The 26,105-nt window shown below is 37.1% G+C and overlaps 1 protein-coding gene and 1 long non-coding RNA gene across 6 annotated transcripts; both read left to right on the top strand.

Annotated features, from left to right (window-relative positions):
* The first annotated feature begins 3,524 nt into the window (after nucleotides 1–3,524).
* On the top strand, nucleotides 3,525–6,165 carry LOC128263939 (uncharacterized). Of its 2 annotated transcripts, none has more exons than XR_008268595.1 (4): nucleotides 3,525–3,622; nucleotides 4,210–4,314; nucleotides 5,682–5,842; nucleotides 5,933–6,165. It is a non-coding gene; the product is annotated as an uncharacterized LOC128263939 (long non-coding RNA). The 2 variants fall into 2 exon arrangements; XR_008268596.1 differs by having other exon boundaries at nucleotides 5,657–5,842.
* Nucleotides 6,166–23,495: 17,330 nt separating this feature from the next.
* Nucleotides 23,496–25,768, top strand: LOC128263940 (zinc finger BED domain-containing protein 4-like). 4 transcript variants are annotated; one of them, XR_008268598.1, is made up of 4 exons: nucleotides 23,540–23,726; nucleotides 23,782–25,183; nucleotides 25,239–25,486; nucleotides 25,550–25,768. XR_008268598.1 is itself a non-coding variant. In XM_052999213.1 (3 exons), the coding sequence occupies exons 1-2, from the start codon at nucleotides 23,705–23,707 to the stop codon at nucleotides 24,513–24,515; spliced, it is 756 nt and encodes a 251-aa protein (XP_052855173.1). In that variant the 5' UTR covers nucleotides 23,496–23,704; the 3' UTR covers nucleotides 24,516–25,486; nucleotides 25,550–25,768. The 4 variants fall into 4 exon arrangements, 2 of the variants coding, with proteins under 2 accessions (XP_052855173.1, XP_052855172.1); XM_052999213.1 differs by having other exon boundaries at nucleotides 23,496–23,726; nucleotides 23,782–25,486; XR_008268597.1 differs by having other exon boundaries at nucleotides 23,567–23,726; nucleotides 25,004–25,486.
* Nucleotides 25,769–26,105: the final 337 nt, after the last annotated feature.

Raw genomic sequence — 26,105 nt, 5'->3', positions numbered from 1 at the left:
GGGAGAAGAATACGACGGAACTGAAAACCCGGAAGAGTTCATTAGTAGAACAGATAAGGTAGTAGAGGCATACGGCATAGATCTAGATCATGCAGCAGAAGCAATAATAATACTCCTCAGAGGCTGTGCCTTGGATTGGTGGCACACCCACCCAAACCCGATGCCGTCATGAAAAGCATTACACATTGACACCAGGGCGAGAACGAGCCAGCGAAGGTAAATGCGCTAGAACTCAGGAAAATCATGCGATTCACTACGCTCACAGAAGAAAAAAAACTGGAGTGGGTGTACCGAAACAGTCGAGTGGAGGTCAAGCGATATGCTAAACGTGGAGAATGCCAAACCCTAGCGGAATACCTCCGAGAAGCCGAGGAATTCGAGGCACTACAACCACATGAGCACACAGCACAGTAGACAACGCAACAAACACCAGAAACTCACTTGGGACACCAACCACCAGGAAGTTACTTACGGTCGACGCCAACTAGCACAAGTCAACATAGGCAGCACAAGAATTCGCGGTGCAATTGACACAGGAGCCACACGGAGTTTTATTGGACAAGAACTAGCCAACAGAATAGCCAGACATGGAAAAAGAAAACAAGTAATTGAACAACAACAGACAACACTACTAGTCCTCGACGAGGTGATCGGAGACATACTCTTGGGAATAGATTTCTTAGAGCAATGCAATGCTACACTAGAATGCGGAGGCATCACAGCAAAAAATTAAAAAGAAAAAGAGGAACCAACGCAGAAGCAAGAAACACAAGAGACACGGCATCGAATCACTAGAAACAGGGGACTTAACAGACTCACAGATCCAAGAGACCCACAAAAGGGAGTTAGAGATGATAAGCCAAGTCAAAGGAGTAAGTCACATTGCAAGCCACAAAATCTTCATGAAGCACGACCGCCCAATCAAACAAAGGTACTACCCTCGAAACCCAGCAATGCAATTAATAATAAACAAACAAACGACGAACTCATAGCACAGAACCTCATAGAATCCTCGCACTCCGCCTACAGTTCGCCAGCGGTAATCGTGGATGAGCAAAACAAGGAATGGAGGCTTTGCATAGACTATAGGCAACTAAACGAGCACTCTGAGCGAGACGCATACCCAGTACCACGAATGGATCACATTCTCAACCAACTCCGCGAGGCAAAATACATAAGAACACTGGATCTGAAAAGTGGCTACTGGCAGATACCGATGAACGAAGACAGTAAACAGTACACTGCCTTTACGGTACCAGGACGCGGTCTGTTTCAGTGGAAAGTAATGCCACACACACACACACACACAGCACCGGCGACGTTCCAAAGAGCTCTAGACTCAGTCATTGGACCGGAGATGGAACCATTCGCGTTCGCATAGTGGTAATCGGACGCATGAAACAGGAACACCTGGAGAAGCTACAGGAGGTAATGAGGCGACTCCGCAAGGCAAATCTAAAGTTCAACACAGAGAAATGACACTTCTTTAAGGAAGAACTGAAATACCTAGGACACGTAATCAGCGCAAGAGGTATACACACCGATCCAGAAAAGATAGCCGCGATCCTCAACATGCCAAGCCCACAGACGACGAAGCAAGTACACAGCTTCCTAGGGGTGGCCTCCTGGTACAGAAGATTCGTCCCGAACTTCACTGAACTAGCGCAACCGCTGTACAACCTGGTCAAGAAGGGGACAAAGTTCAAATGGACCGAGGAGACAGAAGAGGCGACCAAAAACCTAAAATAAGCCCTAACCGAAGCACCGGTCCTGGCTTGTCCGGACTTTGGAAAAACCTTTATACTTCAGACGGACGTCAGTAATTACGGACTAGGAGCAGTACTGACCCAAGAGTACGAAAACGGAGAACACGATATTTCATATGCCAGCCGGAAGCTTAAAAAAACTGAACAAAACTACTCGGCTACCGAAAAAGAGTGCCTGGCAATACACTGGGGCATCCAGAAAATGAGGATGTACCTGGAAGGGTACCACTTCGTCGTTATCACTGACCACCAAGCACTTAAATGGCTAAACTCGATCGAGAGCCCTTCAGGACGGATTGCCAGATGGGCATTGGTAATGCAGTCATACTCATTCGAGGTACGCTATCGCAAAGGCAAGCTTAACGTCGGTGCAGACGCATTATCCCGAATGCTCGAGGAAGAAATACACGGAGACGAAATAGAGGAGGACGAGTGGATAAAACAGAAACTTCTTGCAATAGAAAAAGAACCAGAAACATAGCCAGATTACGCATTAATAGAAGGAAAACTATACAGACATCTACCGTCATGGGCCGCAGACGAGGATACACAACCGTGGAAGCTATGCGTGGCAAAGGACCAAAGGGAACGAGTGCTACGAGAAAACCATAGCAAAGCTACAGCAGGCCACCTAGAGGTAAGAAAAACGAAGCATCGGGTAATGGCATCGGATGCACAGAGACATAAAACAGTACGTACGTCGCTGTGAAACATGCCAACGGTACAAGACCTCACAACAGCAGGCAGCAGGGAAAATGCTAACAGAAATAGCAAAAGCACCCTGGGAAACACTCTGCATAGACTTCGTTGGTCCACTACCGAGGTCTAGTCACGGCAATAACATGCTTCTAGTTATGTTCGACAAGTTCTCCAAGTGGGTGGAGCAAGCAGTAGTCAGAAAAGCAACAACAGAAATTATATTAAAAGTTTTACAGTTACAGAAATGGGGAATCGCCCACCAGTTAACAGAGCCATACACCCCGTAAGAGAACCCAGCCGAGAGAGCAAATAGGACAATAAAGACTATGATAGCTCAATTTTCCGGAACCGAACACACACGGTGGGACGACTAACTACCCGAAATAGCAAGGGCCATCAATAGCAGCAGGTCAGAATCAACAGGATACAGTCCGTCGTACATACTATACGGACGGGAAATACGACTTCCTGGGAGCCTGTATAACGAAACCACACCTGGATCCGGAATGGTAAAGGAAACGATAGAGGCAAGGTTGCAACGCATGATAGAAACGAGCAAACTAGCACATCGGAACATGGGAAAAGCAGCACAAGACCAAGGAAAAGAGACTGGAGACCCAAAGTAGGAGATCTCGTATGGGAACGACAACACCCATTGTCAAAGGCAGCTATTGGGTTTGCAGCAAAGTTAGCACCGAAATACGAGGGCCCATTCACAGTGACGGGTTACGTTTCAACAGTTATAGCGACAATAAGACATACGACGACAGGAAAGACACACAGAGCATACATCAACGAACTGAAACCTGTAGTAGAAAACGAAGTGGCAAAGTCAGCGTGGGGGGGAGTGTGACGACCCACCGTCACAAATATGTAAAATTCAACTTTCACATTAAAGCTTAAAAAAACATTCCAAATACTGGCCTTTACTATTCAAACGCGCGCCCAAAGACAACAGCACCCGGTCACACTTATTCGACGAAGTTATCGATTGCCGATAATCATCGCCTATAAACCCGATTACCCAAAGCGGGATTATCATAATCGTCCGATCTGGTCACACTAAGCAGGGCTTATATAAGCGGAGACTCAGCCCCGGACAAGTCACTTGCGTTCCGACGATTCTCGAGGAAACATCAACTAGGAGGAATACCCGGGTAAGTGTTCTGGTAGATAGTCTTGGTAGTGGTGTGTCGTAAGAGTTCGGTTTGAATTCGGCTCTACGACCTGGTGAAAATCACCGACGCCCGGTGTGGTTTTGGAATACACACCCAGGCACGGTCGTGATCGCTTCACATTCGGCCACTTATCAAGCAGTATCACGCCCGATATAATTATAGTTAGAAAACGTAGTCTTAATCAATCGCACTATTAAAACATAACCATACTCTGTAGCGTTCGATTTGTGTTATTCTTTGGGGAAAGGAAGGTAAACCGATCAAAAGAGGAAATACGTTTCTGTCTCGAACCCTGGCCAAGGCGAGCTATACCGCCTCCCAAAACAGGGTCGTTACAAAGTATTTAAATTAAATATTAAATCATAATATTAAATACAATGCATTTTTAATTGCATGACTTAACATGTACCTATTTAAATTAATGTTTGTTTTTAAAAATATATATTTAAGTTTAATTTAATAATCACATATTTAAATTTAATTTTTTTATCAGTACCATTCATTAAGTTTTCTTTGATGATCATCTTTTTTTGCGCGATCTTGCTAAACATCTTTACTTCAATTAGGTTATCACACTCATCCTTGCCGGAAGAAATACAAATTTTGCACCCACCCACAACCACGCCGAGAACAAAATTTGATTACAGCAGCAAAGCTCATAAAAGTATTTGGTAAGTGCCGTTTTTATACCCTTGCAGAGGGTATTCTAATTTCAGTCGGAAGTTTGCTACGCATGGACGGAGACCGTCAGTCCGTCTGTCCCATTGTTCGTCTGTCCGTCCGTATGTCTGTCTGTCCGTCCGTTTCTACGCAAACTAGTCTCTCAGTTTTAAATCTATCTGAATGAAACTTTCCCAAAAGTTGTCTTTCTATTGCAGGTAGTATATAAGTCGGAACGAGCCGGATCGGCCGACTGTAGCATATAGCTCCCATAGGAGCTCCTATTGACGGACAGACGGACATGGCTAGATCGACTCTCCTAGTGATGCTGATCAAGAATATATATACTTTATAGGGTCGGAGATGTCTCCTTCACTGCGTTGCAAACTTCTGACTGAAATTATAATACCCTCTGCAAGGGTATAAAAATTATAACTTTGGTGTTTTTTAATTTTTTTTTTAGTTCTTCGAGATATAGTAATGGTTAAATATTTTAGAATTAAGGTTTAAATTACATCAAAATCGGACGACTTTAGCATATAGCTCCCACAGGAACAATCGTATAGCTGCCATAGGAACTATCGAATAATTAAGCTGCAAATCATCATAGCTTCAATGTTTTTAAAAATACACGCAAGTAAATCATAATTTTAACGTTTTCAAGAGTATTTAGTTTTTGATATAGCTGCAAGGGTATATGAACTTCGGCTTACCGAAGTTTGCTTCCTTTCTTGTTTTTTTTTTTAATGTATCTTTTCTATTTTGTAATTTATCATATAGCTCCCATATGAACAATCGGAAAAATAAATTTAAAAAAATTATAACTTTGCTGTGTTTAATTTATTTTGTAGTTCTTCGACATATAGTAATGGTTAAATGTTTTAGAACTACGGTTTAAATTTCATCAAAATCGGACGACTATATCATATAGCTCCCATAAAAACAATGAAAATATATAAAATAACTATTTAATTATTGAGCTGCAAATCATCATAGCTTCAATGTTTTTAAACATATACGCAAGTAAATCAAAACTTTAGTGTTTTCAAGAATATTTAGTTTTTGCAATAGCTGCAAGGGTATATGAACTTCGGCTTGCCGAAGTGTGCTTTTATAATTTATAAACATTTATGGACCGCTAGTAGCATAATGTTTAAATTTTTGTATGTATAAAAGAATAAAAAAGTTTTCAAATTGCGAATACTTTATTTGATTTTTTTAAATATTACGAAATAATAATAGTTTAAGCAATTTTATTATTTTGTATTATTTTTAAAAATCAAATCAATAGTAATAACAATAAAATAGAATAAAACTACCCCTAGTGATACCGTTATCTTAGAAAACCCCAAGCTTACAAAAACAAATCTATTTTCAGATACGAATCTATTTTAATTTAATGTTCCCTGGAAAGGAAAGGCGCATTAGCTTCAAAATGAGAAGAGTTTAAGCAGAAAATACAGCAGTACTATGCGTATAATATCCACCACGTTAACAGCAAGAAGCCGTTTATAAATTTCAAGAATACAGAAACTATTGGTAAATTACATTATGAAATATTTTGTTTTATTTTTTAATTAATATTCTTATTTTTGTCTTTCTCCTATTTCTTTTTCATCAACTTTACAGTCCAATTCATGGTACTCTTCAAAAGCATCAAAAAGCAGGACTCCCAGGAAAGTTTAGTCATCCGAATGAACTCCATCGCCGACTATAGCCAAAGGATTGCTGAACTTGTCGGTAAAAACTATTTGAATTTAAAAACAGTTCAACCGTTTATGTTTGTAAAAAGCCACAAAGCAAATTCTTTAAAAACATGTATGAAGTGAGTGTTAAAAACTATGTTCTTTGATAAACTTTATAAGCCGTACTGTTATTAAATTGTGCTAAAATAAAATGATTTAGAAAAAAAAATTAACTGCTTTATTTTATTCTTATGTTAAAAAACACATTTAAATAATTTAAATGAATATGCCCTGCATTTGATTTAAATATAATAAATATTTATATTTAAGACGCTAAATAACATTTTATATAATTCATATATAAATTAAATATTAAAATATTTAAATTCAGTGCAATTCATATTTAAATTAAATTTAAATTAAATTTGAATATGAATTCCACTGTATTTAAATTTGGAATATTAAATATAAAGATGTTTTATATTACCATTAAATACGATTATAAATCAAATTAAATATTTTAATATTTAAAACAAAGATGCACCGTATTAAATTAAATTTATTTCATTTTAATTTAAATACGGTTTCTACCCAAATTAAATATTTTAATATTGAAAACAAACATATTTCATAATTATTTCAAATACGATTTCTAGTTAAATTAAATGTTTCTAGTTAAATTAAATGTTTTAATATTCAAAACAAATACGCATCGTGTTTAATTTAACTATGAATTATGTTTAAATTAAATATGGACCAAATTTAAATTAAATATTAAAAATTACTCTGTAAATATTTATATTAAATACGAAAATAAAATTAATATGGTGCATATTTAAAGTAAATATAAACGGCAATGGATGAAAATCAAAGCGAAAAATATTTAAATTGATTACAAAATATTTAAATTTACTAGGTTCTTTTTACCAGTGCACAAATATAAATCTGTTGAAACTGAACTGAAAAGCTTAAAATAAAGCGCTAAAAGCGCTGAGCTTATTAAATCCTTTATCACCGAGGAAAAATTAAGTTCGCTTTTCAACAAACTAAACAATGCTTTGCTACAAAACTTATTCCGGCGCCGAGGATTCGAGACATTTTTATGATTTATTTATTATCTCTTCCCTTTTAAGAGTTTATCTGTGTAAATAATGTGCCTATAATTTTGTTGTTTTTGGTAGTTATAAACTTTAATATCCGTTATGTCCAACTTGACTAGTTATGCGATGGTTCGAATTTTAAGCAAACAAAATAATGGTTTAACAATATGTCACATAAGTTTGTGTAACAAAATGGATGAGTTAAGGTATTTTTTTATTAATTTAAATGTTGACATTATATGCGTCTCGGAAACATGGTTCTTTCGACCTCAAATAGTATATTATATGAAAGTTCCGGGGTGGCATTATATTTAAATTCAAAAATTACATGCACTGTAGTAGGCAATCATCTGATTATATCTTATATTTTTCTTAAACTAATTTATGTTAGAACTAGTAATTCAAGGATATTAATCAGTTGTATGTATAGCCCAAAAAGCTGACTGAGTACACGACGTTATTATTATATTAATATTATTCTGGACGAATTAAATTTAAGTGACGATATGGAATCTCTAGGCGTACAAATTGTAAAATTTGTAGTGTCAACCCACTACACCAGTACGGTGAACACTTAGCTAGATGTTGTTTTTGTACACACAAAAAAATAATCTTAAAGTTCAATTTGATAACGACTGTTTACTTTGATATTTACAAGAGATTTTTATTTTATTGAAAAACGTAAATTTGAGGTTGAAAATGGTATTTTTTTCTTTTCTCCCTTTTTGAAAGTTCTCTCAAGTCGAAAAAGAATGAATCCTGCAAGTTGGCGACAAAAATCAAATAAGTTAGAGGGAGAAGGACAGTTACACGTGTTGTCCCGCTTTCATGGCTTTCGTATTGCTTGTTTTTCGGTGATTTGACATTTATGTGAGAAGACATCGGTAGTGTGTTTTACCAGTGGAGCGCAAGAGAAGGTGAGTAGGAATTTTTAAACTGTATAAATAAGTGATAAGTGGAAGATATGTTATGATTGTAACTAACAAGTTAAACAAGCTATTATTGTAGCATTTAAAATTTCATAATTCTTTTGTGTTGTGTGTGTGAGTGTTTATGCTGTCCGGCAAAAATGTGACTGTATGTGTACGTGTGTCTATCCCAGACATACATGATTTGGAAATATATGCATTATTTTTGCGGGCCAACATAGACACTCACTATAAATGTGTAAGGTTTCAATTTTAAAATCGACTTTTAGTTAATCATCAAGACGAAAAAACAGGACCTAATTCCATTTTACTTTATATTTTCTTTCCAGAAGTTAAACCAGAAGCTTTAATATCAGCAGAAACCGCATTTACATACATATGTACGATTCAAACACAACATTTTGCATAATTAATTTTCATGTGAAAAAATTTGTATATATAAATAAATGTATAGCATCATATATATTTTAAGTTATTTCAGAAACAAATGTACATACTTTTAGCAATTGTTAACAAAATTGTTAAAAAAAAAAACAGTTTCGCTTCTGCGATACACAATAATATCACATTTTTTTTAAAACCGACTATGCAATAATAAAGTTATGACATCAAAATATGAAAATTACAATATGATCGATTTAACATTTTAATATCAAAAAAATGTTAAATATATTGATACTGTTTTTGTGTAAAGTATTTTTGTTTTCTGTGTACATGATATTGAGAAAGTTCTACTGTATGAACAAATCGCTGTGCCGAATTTTTCAAAACATAACCCTATCTTCTTGACTTACTACGTTCAAATTGACCACACCGAGCAAACCTTTTAATACAGAGACTTTGAAAGTATTGACTATATAATTCTGGAATTTAATTTAATTCATGGTTCAACATCGATATCAAGAGAGCTATAGCTAAAAGAGACAAAGCGTAAGCACAGTGGAGACGGTATACAACTGTTTATGTATACGAACTGTTTTAGACTAAGAGAGCGCGTGTAAATAAGCTGATATATGACAAAAAAGATAATTTTTTAGCCGTAAGCTTACTGGTGCAATAACAACTAGACAAGTTTGAAAGGAGAAAAAAGCCTGGGAGTCGGCAATAAAAGATGTGATGTGTGCTAATGTACCTGAATGTAGTTTTAATTTATATCTGATCACCGAGAGTTCAGTAGGTAATGTTAGTTGTTTTGAATATAGGCCAGCAAAAAATAAGAGTAACGTTTGACCTTATCAGATTTTCTTCCTCGCTAGAGCTGGAAAATAATCGATGTTTCCCTACATCGATGTTTCGATGTTTTTCAGAAAAAAAACATCGATGTATCGATACATCGAATTATTTTAAGGTGTTTTTGAAAAAATGTATTTTAATAATAACATATTGACGTTTTTAGCCTTAAGCGAGCTTCGCTTTTCGCTGATAATAAGCCCGGCCTTACTGAACATCCTCTCGCTTTCAGTAGAGGTGGCCGGAACGCAGAAGTATTTAAAAACGCATGTTTTGAAAGCGTTGTCATTTGATATCTGTTAAAAGAAGAAATGGGATTTTAAGTTGGTTACCATCTAAATTTTTATCTTTTTTTACCTTCCAATAATCCAAAGGGTTTTGTGCAGGCTCCAAATTAGTACCATTTAGATATTGTCTCAAAGCTAATATGGAATCCACGCGACCGGTTTGGATTTTTTGAATATTGTTTGTTTGTAAAAAACTGAATAGTGTGTTAGACTCTGCTGTGGATTCTAATGTTGGCGGGCTTGATGTGGAAGCTTTTGATTGAGCATTGATGCGCGACAGTTCATCCTCTAATGATTTAACTCCTTGGGAGGAATTAAATGGATTCCAAAATCCTCCTTTTTAAAGCGAGGGTCTAAAATCGTGGTCATTCTTGTTACCGTACGATTTTCATAGGGGACCAATCTTGTATTGACCCCTTGAAGTATGTCATCACAGACATCTCGACCCACCTTAGTCTGGAGTTTGGTTTTTGTGGAGTTTAAATTGTGTGATGGGTAAAGAGGAAACATCGAACATCGAAGGTTTGGAACCCCGGTGTTTCCCGATTTTCGAAAAACATCGATGTATCGGTACATCGCCGATGTTTTTTCCAGCTATATTCCTCGCAACGAGCCAACAATATTGTTAGTATTCGTACAAGACTTGTAAGCTCAGACAGACAATTCTTCACTTATGCTGTTAAACTTCAGAACCATCTACCAAAGAAACTTAAAACCGTTAAGGGCACATTACAATTCGAAAACAAACTGAAAACATAACACATAAAAAATTACAGCACTTTCAAAATGAAGAAACTTTTAAATTTTTATTTTTAAAACAGTAAGATTTAAATCATGATATTATTAAGATATATTTATATAACTAATGTAATTAAGCCTGATTTTCTTGTGACTGGCGCATTAATGTTAAAGTTTTATACTCTTTTCTACCTCTTTGAAATTTTCTCTGAAGAGTTGTTTGGAACGGCAAAATCTAAACGTTGCTTCGCTCTTGACATGTTACTATCTCTGTCCCTCTGGTTTAGTGGTGCTAATATCGGCGTTAATCGGTGTTGCGTTTCTTGTCCCTTTCTCTCTCAAAGTTCTTGAGCTTAAGATTTTTGTCCGCTATATTTGCACAGTGATGCGAAAATGGTTTGTAGTGCCATCAAAAACCATCCAATAGCAACACAAAAAGCTGGGTTGCGGAAGTAATCTACTTTCGGCCCTCGAATCGCAGCTCTTTAGCCCTATGATATGGGAGCCCATTCCCCTAACCGCAAAAATGTTGCCGTCGGTGGGCAGCCTTCGGATAACGCCGTGGAACCCCCTCCCCGCGAGTCGCAGCCCGCACCACAGATGGTAATCTACAATGCCGCTACAATGGTACTTAAATAAGGGGCTTAAATAAATTCGGTACCCAAATGTGCGGGTCGCGATTTAGTGCCGCTTTGGACATCCGCTTTGTCTGAACAAAATAAAATAGTGGCCCCAACACCCCATGTTGACACTGGTAATGCAAAGAATAGTACTGCATTACCAAAAACTGTCACAAGTGTGGTACCAAAAACGGTTACATGTGTTTATACGGTGCAATTAAAATACATATAATTAAATATTCGTACTATAAGTTTTACATAAAAAAAAAACTTTATTTAATTTTATTTATCAACTTGTACAATTATTATTATTTGGAAGAACACGTCCTAATTGTTTTAGGTCTCAAACTGAACTCGCTTCTTAATTTAAACTTCTTTGACGATCATACCTCGGTTTTGAGCTTTAGAGCTTTCTAAGAGTGGACTTGGCGTTAATTGAGTGAGTTTTCTAATTGCCCTTTGGATTGTTGATTGATAATGCACCAGCCACTCAATCCGATTGTTTAGTCTAGAATCTTGGGATTTTGCTCGCATGGTAATTTTCCATTGGGATCCGAAAGTGTGGGAACGAACTGATAACGTAATTTGATTCGTTCTGGATGTTTAGTCTAAGGCTTGGGTACATTTGCAATTAGATATCGGCTGATTCGTTTTGGATGTTTAGTCTAAGGCTTGGGTACATTTGCAATTAGATATCGGCTGATTTGGGTACTAAGGGTGTATGTGTGTGTAGGTGTGTGGACATGTGCATAAGAGTTATATGGGATTATGGATATGTCACTATATTTATTTCACGACTTGATATTACGGCTTATATCCCCAACAAAGTCAAAGTGGATGATCCAAAAATCGAACAGTTAAAATTTTCTTATGCTAGGAATGTATCATCGTTTAAGAATGGTATTCTTTGTGCGCATTTTGAAACCCTGAACTCAGCGAATTTCTGGCCTGAAGGCATATTTGTGAATGAGAAAAAAAAAACAGTTCAAGGGAAATGGGCAATACCGTTTAAGAGCCATCCCCAGCGCCATCGTCTTCCTCTTCTATTAAAAAAAACTGGCCTATTCAATTCTTCTTTCCTATTAAAATACAAGAGGCTTACTTAGTAAGCTGACTAAATTGTACTCTGATAGTTTTTCATTTATTATTGTGTTCACAGAAACCTGGTTAAAACCGGCGATTCTCAGCTCCGAGGTGTTTCCAGGTACATAAGTACACACTTTATAGGCTTGAAGTCTTAATTGCTGTTGACTCGAACCTTATCGATCTGAGTTACTAACTTTTAATAAAATGAACGACATCGAATTAAAACATGACTATTGATGCAGGATCAGCGCTAAAGGAACATTTTGAGAAGACTGAATGCACTGCGTTTGTAAGACAAGCATTGGTCGCTTAAATACTTGTTTATCTCACTTTGACTGCTTTGAACTTTATTCATGCACTAACATGGCTGAGGACATTAATAGATTGAACTCCTCTTTAAACAGAGTGTTCCGTTACACTATCCGTCTAACTCCAATAAACCAGATACTTAAGTGCTCGGTCGAATTTTACCCCGCTAAACGCCCAGTAATATAATGGCTACTTAATTCGTTGTCGGATCCAGTTTGCATTAGATTCAAAATAGTTTTAATAATTTTTTAGCACTAAGCGTAAATCCGGCTCCTACCCAGCATCTCCATCGTTTGAAAATTCCAAGGCAATCACTGAATAGGCAATTGCCGATATTTTTTCGCAGTTTTTCCAAACGACATATTCACTTTCGTTTAGTACACATCAATCTGTCCAAGTATAAATTAATCTAATTTAAGTAAAACTCCATTCTCGTTGATCTGCAAATGGTTAAGGTCTACTCACCGGGTTCCCGGTTGTGTTCTTAGGTACTGCGCAGAGACCCAGTGCAGACCACTCCATAAATGGTTTACCCTATCCATAAGACCTCCGACTCCACCTTTAGTTTATCCTTCATAAAAAGGGAAATAAATCAAATACAAGCAAATACAAGCAAATATAAGGTTGTCCGAGTTGTCCGCTTATTCTAACTTTTTTCGGTTATATCCCCGTGCCAACACGGATTTATAAACGCAGGCCTACGACATCAAACCACTTAAAACTTACGTGTTTCGATATAAATGGCTTCAGAAATAACCTTCAGACTGACGTTGCTTACACTGATTTAATTAAAGCGTTTGATTCTGTAAATCACTTTCTCCTTGTACAGAAGTTATAGCCTGATTCCATTGGCGCATTAAAACGCATTTAGCCTAATGCGCATTTATTTACACAGGGAATCCCATAAGGCTAAATGCCGCATTTAAAATAAATGCGATTTTTAAATGCGATTAAAAACCATTCGCCCCGAACATTTTTAGAAAAAATACCGGAAAATACCGATATTGAACGATATTTTGTTCGTGCCACCACTACAACAGCTGTTTTCTATATGCAATTTTTGATGTCTTTTGAATATAAAATCTATTTTGTATAAAAATGACTGAAAACTAAAGCGCACACTGCAAATTCTGGTCGCAGTACCACAATGCATTACTGCTGGATCTCTGGCATAAAATAACTCCCACATCTCCGGGGATCCTAGCCCTTTTTGGAAACTGTGGTGGTCTCCATTTCAAACCCGTCATAACATCAGCTTCTCTTCCTTGTTGGCAAATGCCTCGGTCGCATTATAGATGTCCTGTTGAGCATTACAGAGTTTAGTAAACTCACTCATGTTCATTAATTTTGATTAATTTCTTGTTGGCAAATGCCTCGGTCGCATTATAGATGTCCTGCTGAGCATTACAGAGTTTAGTAAACTCACTCATGTTCATTAATTTTGATTAATTTCTTTTGGATTTGCCAAAATGCAAAAGTAAACAAACCCAGATCAGCTGCTCGTGCCACTCACATCTCGGAGTAGCATTAGCTAAATGTTAATGCGCCAATGGAATCAGGCACATTTAAAAAAAAGCAATGGAATTAGGCTATTAGACTTATTAGGGTTTTCAAATGATCTTCTAACATGGATTTTTAGTTATCTGAGTGGTAGGACACAACGAGTTCTCTTTAAAAGCTATCAGCCCAGTTCCTGATATCACTTCCGAAAGATTCAGACGGATTCGAATTTCCCAGACCTGTTCCAATTTTTACTTCCGAAAGATTCGCACGGAATCTATGTTCCCTCTGTTAATTCTTTGTTAACTTCCGCAAAAAACGCACGGAAATTTTTCGCCAAGCATTTGGCTGACGGATTCAGACTCGCAAGAACAGAAATTAATTCTTTTAAAATACTTTGCGATAAAATAAAGTGCAAATGATATTTTTACCTTATTCTTTGATGTTTTTAAAACATTGTTGCAAAATAGATTTGGTTAATATTTTGACTTTTTAAAAATAATTTTGTGATGGCACCTCAGAATCTCTTCAAGTCTAACTATCTTGAGTTTTGCAAATCCGCCGCACCTGAACGAAATTGATAGAAACAAAGTAAAGGTTGTCATGGTACAAAAAAAGAAATTATTTTCTTGGGACTTGTTTTTAGCAAGCGCGTTTCGGTTTGTTTTTATATGGTTAGAAGTTTAAATTATCTTAGTTTAGTATAACGCTGTTTTGGTTCTTATTACCCTTTAATTTAATGTACTAATTGTGCAAAGCGAGACCTTTTTCATCATCTTTAGCAACACTGGTGCCAAGCAGCTAATTAACACGAGATGTTCAACACTTTTGTTGGTCAGTTTCCATCAGAAGAATCAACAGAATCGCTCCGCCGAGTGAACGGGAAAACTAAGTTATTTAAAAAATAAAATTACACCAATAAATAGCGAAAAGACGCTGACAGCAAGGGCTTTCTTCCCTAACAAATCTAATAACAAATACGAAGATTTAAATAAATTAAACTAAATAACAATGCCTGCGGGTACGTTATTGAAAAGTGCCAACAGCAAGCCAGTGAGTCAAAGTCGTATACAACAACAACAACAGCAAGACGCGCATCGACTGTCTTCGCTTCAACTGTCTTCGTCTTCAAAAAATAATGCATACTTAGCAATTGACTCATCGGAGACAGTAAATAACACAACAACAAGTGCAATGTCGCCGCCCGCTACTGAGAGAGCTCGGTCTCTTTCGCCAGCACCATTTACCAACTCAAGCTGCGCTGGTCCAACTTAGTCATGGAGTTCGCAATGCCCTTTCCCCCTTCCACCTATAGGCGCACCGACTACATCAGCTTGTGCGCTCACTAATACGATACTAATACTAATACGATGCCCTCAATAACAACTGTCGTATCGTCTACAACAACAACTTCAACAACTTCAACATCGACCAACGTGTGGCCGATTTTTGCATCGCGAGCAATACTAGCTTCTGCTGCAGAGCTCTCACAATCTACGCTTGTACAGACTGGGATCGATCGGTATGTACAAATAAAAAGAAAACTTAGTCCGAAAAAACCTAAAAAAGCAAATTTGCCTAAACTTACGAAAACTTCAAACAACACCACTAAGGCAACTTCTGGAAACAAATTCGCCATACCCGGCGAGCTCGAAAAAGATGACGGTCAACCACCCAAAAAATTGGGCAAAACAACATTTATGTTACTATTTTAAAAAGAGGTAATATATCTGAAACCAAGCTCCAGATCACCAATGAAGCCAACTACCGCTCTGTAACAAACTTCCTGGACGGTGAGCGTGTTAATTATTACACCTACCAACTCAAAAGTAGCAAAGGACTTCAAGTTGTAATAAAGGGTATCGAGTCAACCGTGTAGCAACTGTGGTGAAAACCACAGCCAACAACCATTCCTCCGCCCAACAGGTTGCTCAGCCAAATCTTTACATTCCTTCGCAAGCCACTCCTGGAGTTTCGTTTGCGGCTGCACTTCGATACCCTGGATTGCCGCCTACAAGAACTGCTCAGCCCGAAGCATTACAGCCCCACCCGCCTATACCAAAACCAAAATATACTCCGCTTCCAGAGCAAAACGCTCAAAGAGCAACTCAACCTTATAACCAACAAAACCAGACTTACACTCCACACATACAAAACAGCATCGAAGCTACTTTAGCTACACTCACGAACATCATGCTTCAATGCAAGGTACCCTCCAGGAACTAGTGCGAAACCAGAACAACCTTATGAAACTTCTAATCAAACAAAAGTCAACTTAAATGGATCCCTTAAGAATATGCTTTTGGAACGCTAACGGTGCTTCGCAGCATAGACTTGAACTTCTACAGTTCTTAAACAACCAGGACATCGATATCATGCTCCTCTCAGAAACGCACATAACCAATAAAAACCATTTCTATCTCACTGGCTACACCTTCTATGCGAGCAACAACCCAGACGGCAAAGCTCACGGAGAGACCGGAATCCTTATCAAACAGCGCATTAGGCATCACCCTCTGGAGGCGTTTGCTTACAACCACATACAGGCCACATCCCTACGAATCAACATAACCAGCGGTCCAGTCACCCTAATGGCTGTGTATTGTCCCACACGATTTAATATTTCAGAGAACGAATTTTTAGGCTTTTACAACTCATTCGGTACCTGTTTTATAGCTGCCGGTGACTATAATGCGAAACACCACTACTGGGGCTCTCGTCTTATTAACCCCAAAGGACGCCAATTATACAACGCTATTATCAAACCCGGTAATAAGCCAGACTTTGTTTCACCAGGTACTCCCACATACTGGCCAGCAGATCCGAACAAAAAACCAGACATTATCGATTTTGCTGTAACTAGGAGAGTGCCGTCCAGGCTGATACATCTTGAAACCCTGGCGGAACTGTCATCTGACCACTCGCCGGTTTTACTCTGTCTATCTGAACATCCACAGTTTGTAGAACGACCACAATTTCTGACATCCAATAAAACAAATTGGCTAAAGTATAAAAAGTATATAAGCTCACACTTTAAAATCGAACCTTAAATCTCCTGTGAAGCTGATATTGAAGACTCACTTAAACATATAACGGATGTAATGTCCTCTGCTACCAAACACTCTACACCCGAACTTTCAGCCTCATCCCCCCCAAAAACTACACGTACAACTACACAGATCCAGTCGCTCCTTCAAGAAAAGCGGCGACTTCGCCGAGACTGGCAGGCACACCGCTCCCCAGCCACTAAACAAAGGTTTAAAGAAGCTTGTCGGAAGTTGTCTAAAGCTTTACTAACTGAAAAGAATCAGTCTCAACGTGCCTATATAGCCCACCTTTGGCCCTCAGCAACAAATTTCCACCCAAACATTCAACCACCAATAGAACCCGATTTCCAATTAGATCACCAACAGGCAGATGGGCCCGTAGTGACGAGGAAAAGGCCAACATATTCGCCTCTTACTTAAAAAATGTCTTCCAACCTCATCCGCCGACAAACCAATTCACTTTACCAAACATCTCACCAGCGGAGCCTTGCTCCACAATAATTCTTGAATCAAGCACAATCATAAAAGCCATTGCAGAACAGATGAATCCAAAAAGAGTCCCTGGCCATGATTTGATTTCGCCTAAAATGATAATTGAATTGCCTCTATGCGCAGTCAAAAGCATAACCACAATATTCAACTCAATTCTTAAATGGGTCTATTTTCCCACACAATGGAAAAAGTCTGTTATTACAATGATACCAAAACCAGGCAAAGACAAATCCCAACCTTCGTCCTACAGGCCCATTAGCCTCCTTCCGTCCCTATCAACGCTATTTGAAAAACTGCTTTTGTGCCACCTCAGAACACACCTCCAAAATGACAGAGCGATCCCCCTACATCAGTTTGGCTTCAGGGAAAATCACGGAACTACCGAACAGGTCAATCGCATAACAGCTGAAATAAGCACAGCGTTTGAATGCAGGGAATACTGCAGTGCCTTATTCCTAGACGTATCTCAAGCCTTCGACCGCGTTTGGATTGACGGTCAAGACTGTCCTACCACAAAACACCCACAAATTACTTGAATCTTACCTTAAAGACAGAGTATTTGCTGTCAGATGCAAACATTTCTTCTCCGCCAACCACAAAATCGAAGCTGGAGTACCCCAAGGAAGTGTGCTCGGACTGATCTTGTATGTCCTTTACACGGCTGACATTCCCACAAGCAGTCAGACAACTCTATCCACCTTTGCTGATGACACAGCTATAACCAGTCGTTCAAAATGTCCAAAAACAGCAACAGCGTATTTAAAAAACCACCTGAGGGCCGTAGATAAATGGCTAGCAGATTGGCGCATACAAGTCAACGAACAAAAATGCAAACATATTACGTTTACACTCAATCGGGCAACCTGCCCACCACTGGCCCTAAACAACAAACAAATCCCCCAAGCCGACGAAGTCACATACCTGGGCATCCACTTAGACAGACTTACCTGGAGAAAGCACATTGAAGCGAAGAAGATTTCCCTAAAACTCAAGGCCAACAGTTTCCACTGGCTCATCAATTCCCGCTCACCCCTGCCACTGGAACTCAAAGTAGTTATTTACAACTCTTGTTTAAAGCCAACCGGAATGTACGGGTCTGAACTCTGGGAAAACGCAAGCAGTAGCAACATAGAAATCATCCAACAAATACAGTCGAAGATACTGCGAACAATAACTGGGGCCCCTGGTATATTCGCAACGCAAATATCCACAGATGAAATTGATAGTAAGGTCTCGAAGTACGAAGCTAGACTATCAATACATCCAAATCAACTAGCCAGGCAGCTCAGGCGGCTCAGTAACCACTCTCGGTTACAGCGCAACGACCGCCCACTCCTGCCCAACTTAGGGCCATTAACCAATACAGTATAATACAGTATAGGATAAGATTTGAATATTTATTGTAAGTCTCTTCTAGAGAAGATTCAAAAAACTTATAAAACGTAAAAAAAAAAGTTCCACACTGCCTTTAAAATAAGTAGAATTTGTTATTTTAGGTTTCCATTGATTTTTTTTACTGATTTTAACACTAATGTGTGCACCAATAATGAACAAATATTAGGAACAGCAGAAGGCTTTTGTTGAGAGCAGTAGCGGCAGTCAGCTGTTTTTTTCCCCCCAAATACTTGTTTCCCTAGGAAATTTGTTAGCAAGCAAGGGAACTTTGATTATGTTAAGGATAATCGGCCTGGATGTCTCTAAAATGACCCAAGTTACTTCAGGCGTCCCACAAGGAAGCCACCTTTGCCCACTTCTGGTTACCTTATTTATTTACGATCACCTTCTAGTTTTGACAAAGTCGCCGGTCGGATGACGTTAAGTTATGTCTGCAACATAGCGCTATTTCCCTCTGTTCAGACGTTACAAACGGACATTAATGCTTTTCAAACATGGTGTTCTGTAAATCTATTGGACTTAAATAGCACTACATGCAAAGAAATTAATAATTGTTATATTTTTTTTTTCTATTATTTTCTATTTTTTTAATATGATACTTATTATTTGCCAAGGAACATCTTATCAGTGCCAGATTTCAAGCAGTTATATTTTGCAATTTTGGTGCGCTAGCAAGGGTTCAAGCTCTAAAACATTTAAAGAAATTTTTAATTTACTACAATCATACATCGAAAATAACGGCTATGCATTTGACCATGGTAAAAATATGTAAAAGCACAAAATCCATTTTAGAAAAATCATTTCAGTAATGGATCAGTGTTTGAATTAACAGTTTTTTTTTTAAATTAACATTATATTACATTAAACTATTGTTATTGTCGTTTAAATTAATAATTCTTTTGTTATTTAATGATGTTTTATTAAATTCGAATATATAACATTTTTATTTTTTTGTATTGCATTATTAATTGCTTTTTAAAAGTTAAGCGTTTAGTAAATTCATGTTGGAAATAACTAATGTTGCATAACCTTAGGAGTCAGCTTTAATTTGGTATTTTAAATTGGCGCGAAGATAAATATATACGTGCCAATTTTATAAATATAGCATCAATATGGAATTATTTAGCTGCAGAAAAAATTTCAAGCTGGTATCTCTATTGGAAGTATTATGGCCGCCTTCTGCATACAAGACCGTCGACTGTGGCATAGGTTCATTTCATCCATAGTTTGACTTACAAACAGGTATGTTAAATGGCTCCGTTGCTCTTAGACACCAACCAGGGAAAGATAAATTAATACTACCATTAACCATACAACATTTCATTCAACGAATTTGGACACAAAAACTTTTTATCGACAGGCCCCCGGTGCTCTCAGCAGCAGGCCCCGGCGCTTCGTGTGCATTCGGGTTTTTTGCTCTCTCATTCTTATTCTCATTTTTATGCTCGCGCACTCACTGCACCATTGTTGCCATTTTAGCTTATTTCAAGCTAGATTTAGCATATTTTAAAATGAAATAGCTTGAAAAATACTTGAAATGCTTAAAATCTGGCTTATTTCAAATTTTATTTAGCTAATTTCGGCTTAAAAAAATTTATAACAAAAAATTTCGTTGTTGGAACATTTCAAATATGAAAATATTGATGAAATAGTATCCCAATTTGGAAAAATCCACCTTATTAATTGGGAAAAAAAGGAAATAACTATATAGTTTTGGTCAGAAGTTTTGATGTATAAGGATGCTGGCCAAAACAAAGCTTTCGAGCAACTGGCGTTATTTGCTTTGCACATTCTTTCACTGCCATGGTCGAATGCTGCGGTTGAGAGGGTATTCAGCCAAATGAACATGGTCAAAACAAAGTTGCGCAACAAAATGAATTTAAGAATAAGGTTTGTTTTTGAAATTTTAAATTATTTAAAATATACTAAGTATTTTTTTTTATGTTATAGATATGGACTGCGAAGTCATGGCAAATGTTGCCATGACTACATACTTCCAACGAAATACCTCGCTTTAGTCAGCTCATCCGCTAAATATATGGAATCGAATGATGAAGTCGATGAAATTATTTCTTTGCTCTAATAGCTATATAAATATAATATCAATAAAATTAAAAAATCAACTATTTTAATGTTTTCCATGGTTAGCTTATTTTTAGCTTAATTTTTTTAATTTTTAGCTCATTCTAGCTTATTTTTTTCTTCAATCTAGCTTATTTTATCTCTCAAAATCTGGCAGCACTGCACTGCACGAGTTCAGCCATTCAGTCGCAAAGAGGCGCTTTTTGAAGAAGGTTGCCCTGCGCTTGAATTGGTCTTTGTATGTATGTATGTATTCCAATACACGGGAGCATGTGTGCGTTTATTTCATTTCGGCGCATCAACAATTGTCAAATTTAGTACCCTAAGAATATGGACGTAAAGTTAAAGTTAAAGTTAAAGTTAAAGTTAAAGTTAAAGTTAAAGTTAAAGTTAAAGTTAAAGTTAAAGTTAAAGTTAAAGTTAAAGTTAAAGTTAAAGTTAAAGTTAAAGTTAAAGTTAAAGTTAAAGTTAAAGTTAAAGTTAAAGTTAAAGTTAAAGTTAAAGTTAAAGTTAAAGTTAAAGTTAAAGTTAAAGTTAAAGTTAAAGTTAAAGTTAAAGTTAAAGTTAAAGTTAAAGTTAAAGTTAAAGTTAAAGTTAAAGTTAAAGTTAAAGTTAAAGTTAAAGTTAAAGTTAAAGTTAAAGTTAAAGTTAAAGTTAAGTTAAAGTTAAAGTTAAAGTTAAAGTTAAAGTTAAAGTTAAAGTTAAAGTTAAGTTAAAGTTAAAGTTAAAGTTAAAGTTAAAGTTAAAGTTAAAGTTAAAGTTAAAGTTAAAGTTAAAGTTAAAGTTAAAGTTAAAGTTAAAGTTAAAGTTAAAGTTAAAGTTAAAGTTAAAGTTAAAGTTAAAGTTAAGTTAAAGTTAAAGTTAAAGTTAAAGTTAAAGTTAAAGTTAAAGTTAAAGTTAAAGTTAAAGTTAAGTTAAGTTAAAGTTAAAGTTAAAGTTAAAGTTAAGTTAAAGTTAAAGTTAAAGTTAAAGTTAAAGTTAAAGTTAAAGTTAAAGTTAAAGTTAAAGTTAAAGTTAAAGTTAAAGTTAAAGTTAAAGTTAAAGTTAAAGTTAAAGTTAAAGTTAAAGTTAAAGTTAAAGTTAAAGTTAAAGTTAAAGTTAAAGTTAAAGTTAAAGTTAAAGTTAAAGTTAAAGTTAAAGTTAAAGTTAAAGTTAAAGTAAAGTTAAAGTTAAAGTTAAAGTTAAAGTTAAAGTTAAAGTTAAAGTTAAAGTTAAAGTTAAAGTTAAAGTTAAAGTTAAAGTTAAAGTTAAAGTTAAAGTTAAAGTTAAAGTTAAAGTTAAAGTTAAAGTTAAAGTTAAAGTAAGTTAAAGTTAAAGTTAAAGTTAAAGTTAAAGTTAAAGTTAAAGTTAAGTTAAAGTTAAAGTTAAAGTTAAAGTTAAAGTTAAAGTTAAAGTTAAAGTTAAAGTTAAAGTTAAAGTTAAAGTTGGCGAGCTCGAAAAAGATGACGGTCAACCACCCAAAAAATTGGGCAAAACAACATTTATGTTACTATTTTAAAAAGAGGTAATATATCTGAAACCAAGCTCCAGATCACCAATGAAGCCAACTACCGCTCTGTAACAAACTTCCTGGACGGTGAGCGTATTAATTATACACCTACCAACTCAAAAGTAGCAAAGGACTTCAAGTTGTAATAAAGGGTATCGAGTCAACCGTGTAGCAACTGTGGTGAAAACCACAGCCAACAACCATCCTCCGCCCAACAGGTTGCTCAGCCAAATCTTTACATTCCTTCGCAAGCCACTCCTGGAGTTTCGTTTGCGGCTGCACTTCGATACCCTGGATTGCCGCCTACAAGAACTGCTCAGCCCGAAGCATTACAGCCCCACCCGCCTATCCCAAAACCGAAATATACTCCGCTTCCAGAGCAAAACGCTCAAAGAGCAACTCAACCTTATAACCAACAAAACCAGACTTACACTCCACACATACAAAACAGCATCGAAGCTACTTTAGCTACACTCACGAACATCATGCTTCAATGCAAGGTACCCTCCAGGAACTAGTGCGAAACCAGAACAACCTTATGAAACTTCTAATCAAACAAAAGTCAACTTAAATGGATCCCTTAAGAATATGCTTTTGGAACGCTAACGGTGCTTCGCAGCATAGACTTGAACTTCTACAGTTCTTAAACAACCAGGACATCGATATCATGCTCCTCTCAGAAACGCACATAACCAATAAAAACCATTTCTATCTCACTGGCTACATCTTCTATGCGAGCAACAACCCAGACGGCAAAGCTCACGGAGGGACCGGAATCCTTATCAAACAGCGCATTAGGCATCACCCTCTGGAGGCGTTTGCTTACAACCACATACAGGCCACATCCCTACGAATCAACATAACCAGCGGTCCAGTCACCCTAATGGCTGTGTATTGTCCCCCACGATTTAATATTTCAGAGAACGAATTTTTAGGCTTTTACAACTCATTCGGTACCTGTTTTATAGCTGCCGGTGACTATAATGCGAAACACCACTACTGGGGCTCTCGTCTTATTAACCCCAAAGAACGCCAATTATACAACGCTATTATCAAACCCGGTAATAAGCCAGACTTTGTTTCACCAGGTACTCCCACATACTGGCCAGCAGATCCGAACAAAAAACCAGACATTATCGATTTTGCTGTAACTAGGAGAGTGCCGTCCAGGCTGATACTAGAGGTGGAGAACTATCGATGGCACTATCGACACTATCGATGGTTGGGCGCTATCGAGCCACTATCGATAGCAGCAGACACCTTCGATAGCGGCCCGTCCACTATCGATAGTGCCATCGATAGCGGGCGTCTCACATCGCTAAAATACTTTAACGCGCATTTCACACACAACTTCACACAAACAACTGAAAAATTGTTAAAATTGACGGGAATTATAAAAAAAACTATTAAAAATGGAACGCTTTTTAAAAAAAGGTATGTTTAATGTATTTTGCATAAGTATTTTGATGGATAATGTGTTGCATTTAAGGTACACGTCGGAGGTCCGCAACACCTACTGCGCCAAGTCCAAACAAACAGGACTGTGATTGCACCAGCACGGACTCTGAAAAAGATGTTCTCCCCGAAAGCCAAAAGAACTCTAAAAGGAGTAAAATATCAACTGTTTGGAAGTATTTTAAGAGGTCCGACGACAAAAAACTTGCCAAATGCCTTGACTGTGGCAAGGAATATAAAACAAGCGGCAATACATCAAACTTGCGCGACCATATAAAAAGGTTTCATCCCAGCTTGGAACCGGACTCTAACACAACAGCTGTAAAAAGGAACGACACTGCGTCTACAAGCAGCAGTTGCAGATCGAGTGTGAACTCTGTGGCTTCCTTGTTCAAAAGAGCTGTCCTGTACGAGTCGAATTCTAAGCGAAAGACCGACATCGACAATGCATTGACAGAAATGGTCGCTAAAGATGTACAGCCATACAACATTGTGGAAAACGAAGGTTTTATCAAATACAGTCAGGTATTGGATCCTCGTTATAAATTGCCAAGCAAGACATACTTGCGTGATGTGCTTATGTCCAATCTGTACAAGGAAACCTCTGCCAAATTGTCATTGATATTTCAAGAAGTGACGGATGTATCAATAACTTGTGATTTGTGGACATCGAGTGCCAATGACAGTTTTTTGACGGTGACGAGTCATTTTGTTCATAACTATGAACTAAAAACAGCATCCTTGGCTACAAAAAAACTGTTAATGTAACAAATCACTGTTCGCAAAACATTGCAGATACTTTGCGAAATATTCTAATTGATTGGAACATTTTTAATAAGACCGTGTGCATTGTAACTGATAATGCCAGCTCCATGCTTAAAGCATGTGCAATATTGCAAATTCAAAATCTGCCATGCTTTGCGCACACAATCAACTTAGTTGTGCAAGATGCATTAAGAGTTGATGACGCAGTCATAAAAAATTTATTTACCAAGTGCAAATCAATAGTTAGATTTTTCAAACAAAGCCCGATTGCTAATGAAAAATTTAAATTAGCACAAGAAGGTACGATTTATACTTTGCTGCAAGAAGTACCAACAAGATGGAACAGTTTCTTTTTCATGATTGAGAGAATTTTAAAAACAAATGATGCCATTGCCAAAGTCCTATTAGGAACCACAAATGCACCTCAGCCATTTACGGCTGACGAAATACTTGTGTTAAAAGATATGGAAAAAATATTGTCTTTCTTCCAGCAAGCAAGTGAAAAAGTTTCTGGTGGAAAATATGTAACCATATCTCTGATTATACCCATGGCATATGGGCTTCTGCGGAAAATCGAAAAATTCTTGCCAGAAACTATGCAAGGAAAAACAATCCAAAATATATTAATGGAATCAATAAAGAAACGACTCTCAATTTATGAACAAAGAAATGTATGTATGATGGCAACATTATTGGACCCACGTTTTAAAAAAAATGGTTTTCAAGACGCTTCAAACGCTGAACAAGCATCAACCTTTTTTGAAAACGAACTGGCCCATTCGTCAATCGAAGAGTCCAGAAAGGATCTGACCATCGCAGCGGACACAAGTACCCAGGACACATTTTTTGATTTTTTGGGTGAACGATCAGATAGCAAAATCGGAAACGCACGAGTGGATGCTATACTTATTAAAAGGCAATATCTGGAGAGGGCAATTGTCAGTCACGATGTGGACCCACTGTTATGGATTAAGGTATGATTCGAAAACAAATTATAAGTTATCAATATTTACATACGTATTTTACTTTTATTCCAGGTTAATCAAACTGATCTTCCCTGCATAAAGGGCCTCTTTTGCAAATACCTTTGCATTCCCGCAACATCCGTAGAATCGGAAAGAGCTTTTAGCAAGGCAGGGCAAATTGTTTCCGAGAGACGCACCCGGCTCAAAGAGAAAAACATTAACATCCTGTTATTTTTGAATCAAAACTTTTGGTTAAAATAAACCATTTTTCTTAAAAACTTAAAAAAAAAATTTTTAATTTCGGACGATATTATCGGTGACTATCGATGGTACTATCGACACTATCGATGGTTTGAAAAAAACAATCGCTCACTATCGATGGCGCCGACTATCGATAGTTCTCCACCTCTAGCTGATACATCTTGAAACCCTGGCGGAACTGTCATCTGACCACTCGCCGGTTTTACTCTGTCTATCTGAACATCCACAGTTTGTAGAACGACCACAATTTCTGACATCCAATAAAACAAATTGGCTAAAGTATAAAAAGTATATAAGCTCACACTTTAAAATCGAACCTTAAATCTCCTGTGAAGCTGATATTGAAGACTCACTTAAACATATAACG

This window comes from Drosophila gunungcola, unplaced genomic scaffold (genome assembly GCF_025200985.1).
Source record: "Drosophila gunungcola strain Sukarami unplaced genomic scaffold, Dgunungcola_SK_2 000028F, whole genome shotgun sequence".
NCBI classification, from domain to species: Eukaryota; Metazoa; Arthropoda; class Insecta; order Diptera; family Drosophilidae; genus Drosophila; species Drosophila gunungcola.
The sequence above is the reverse complement of the archived record's forward strand: the minus strand, read 5'-3'. Positions and strand labels throughout refer to the sequence as shown.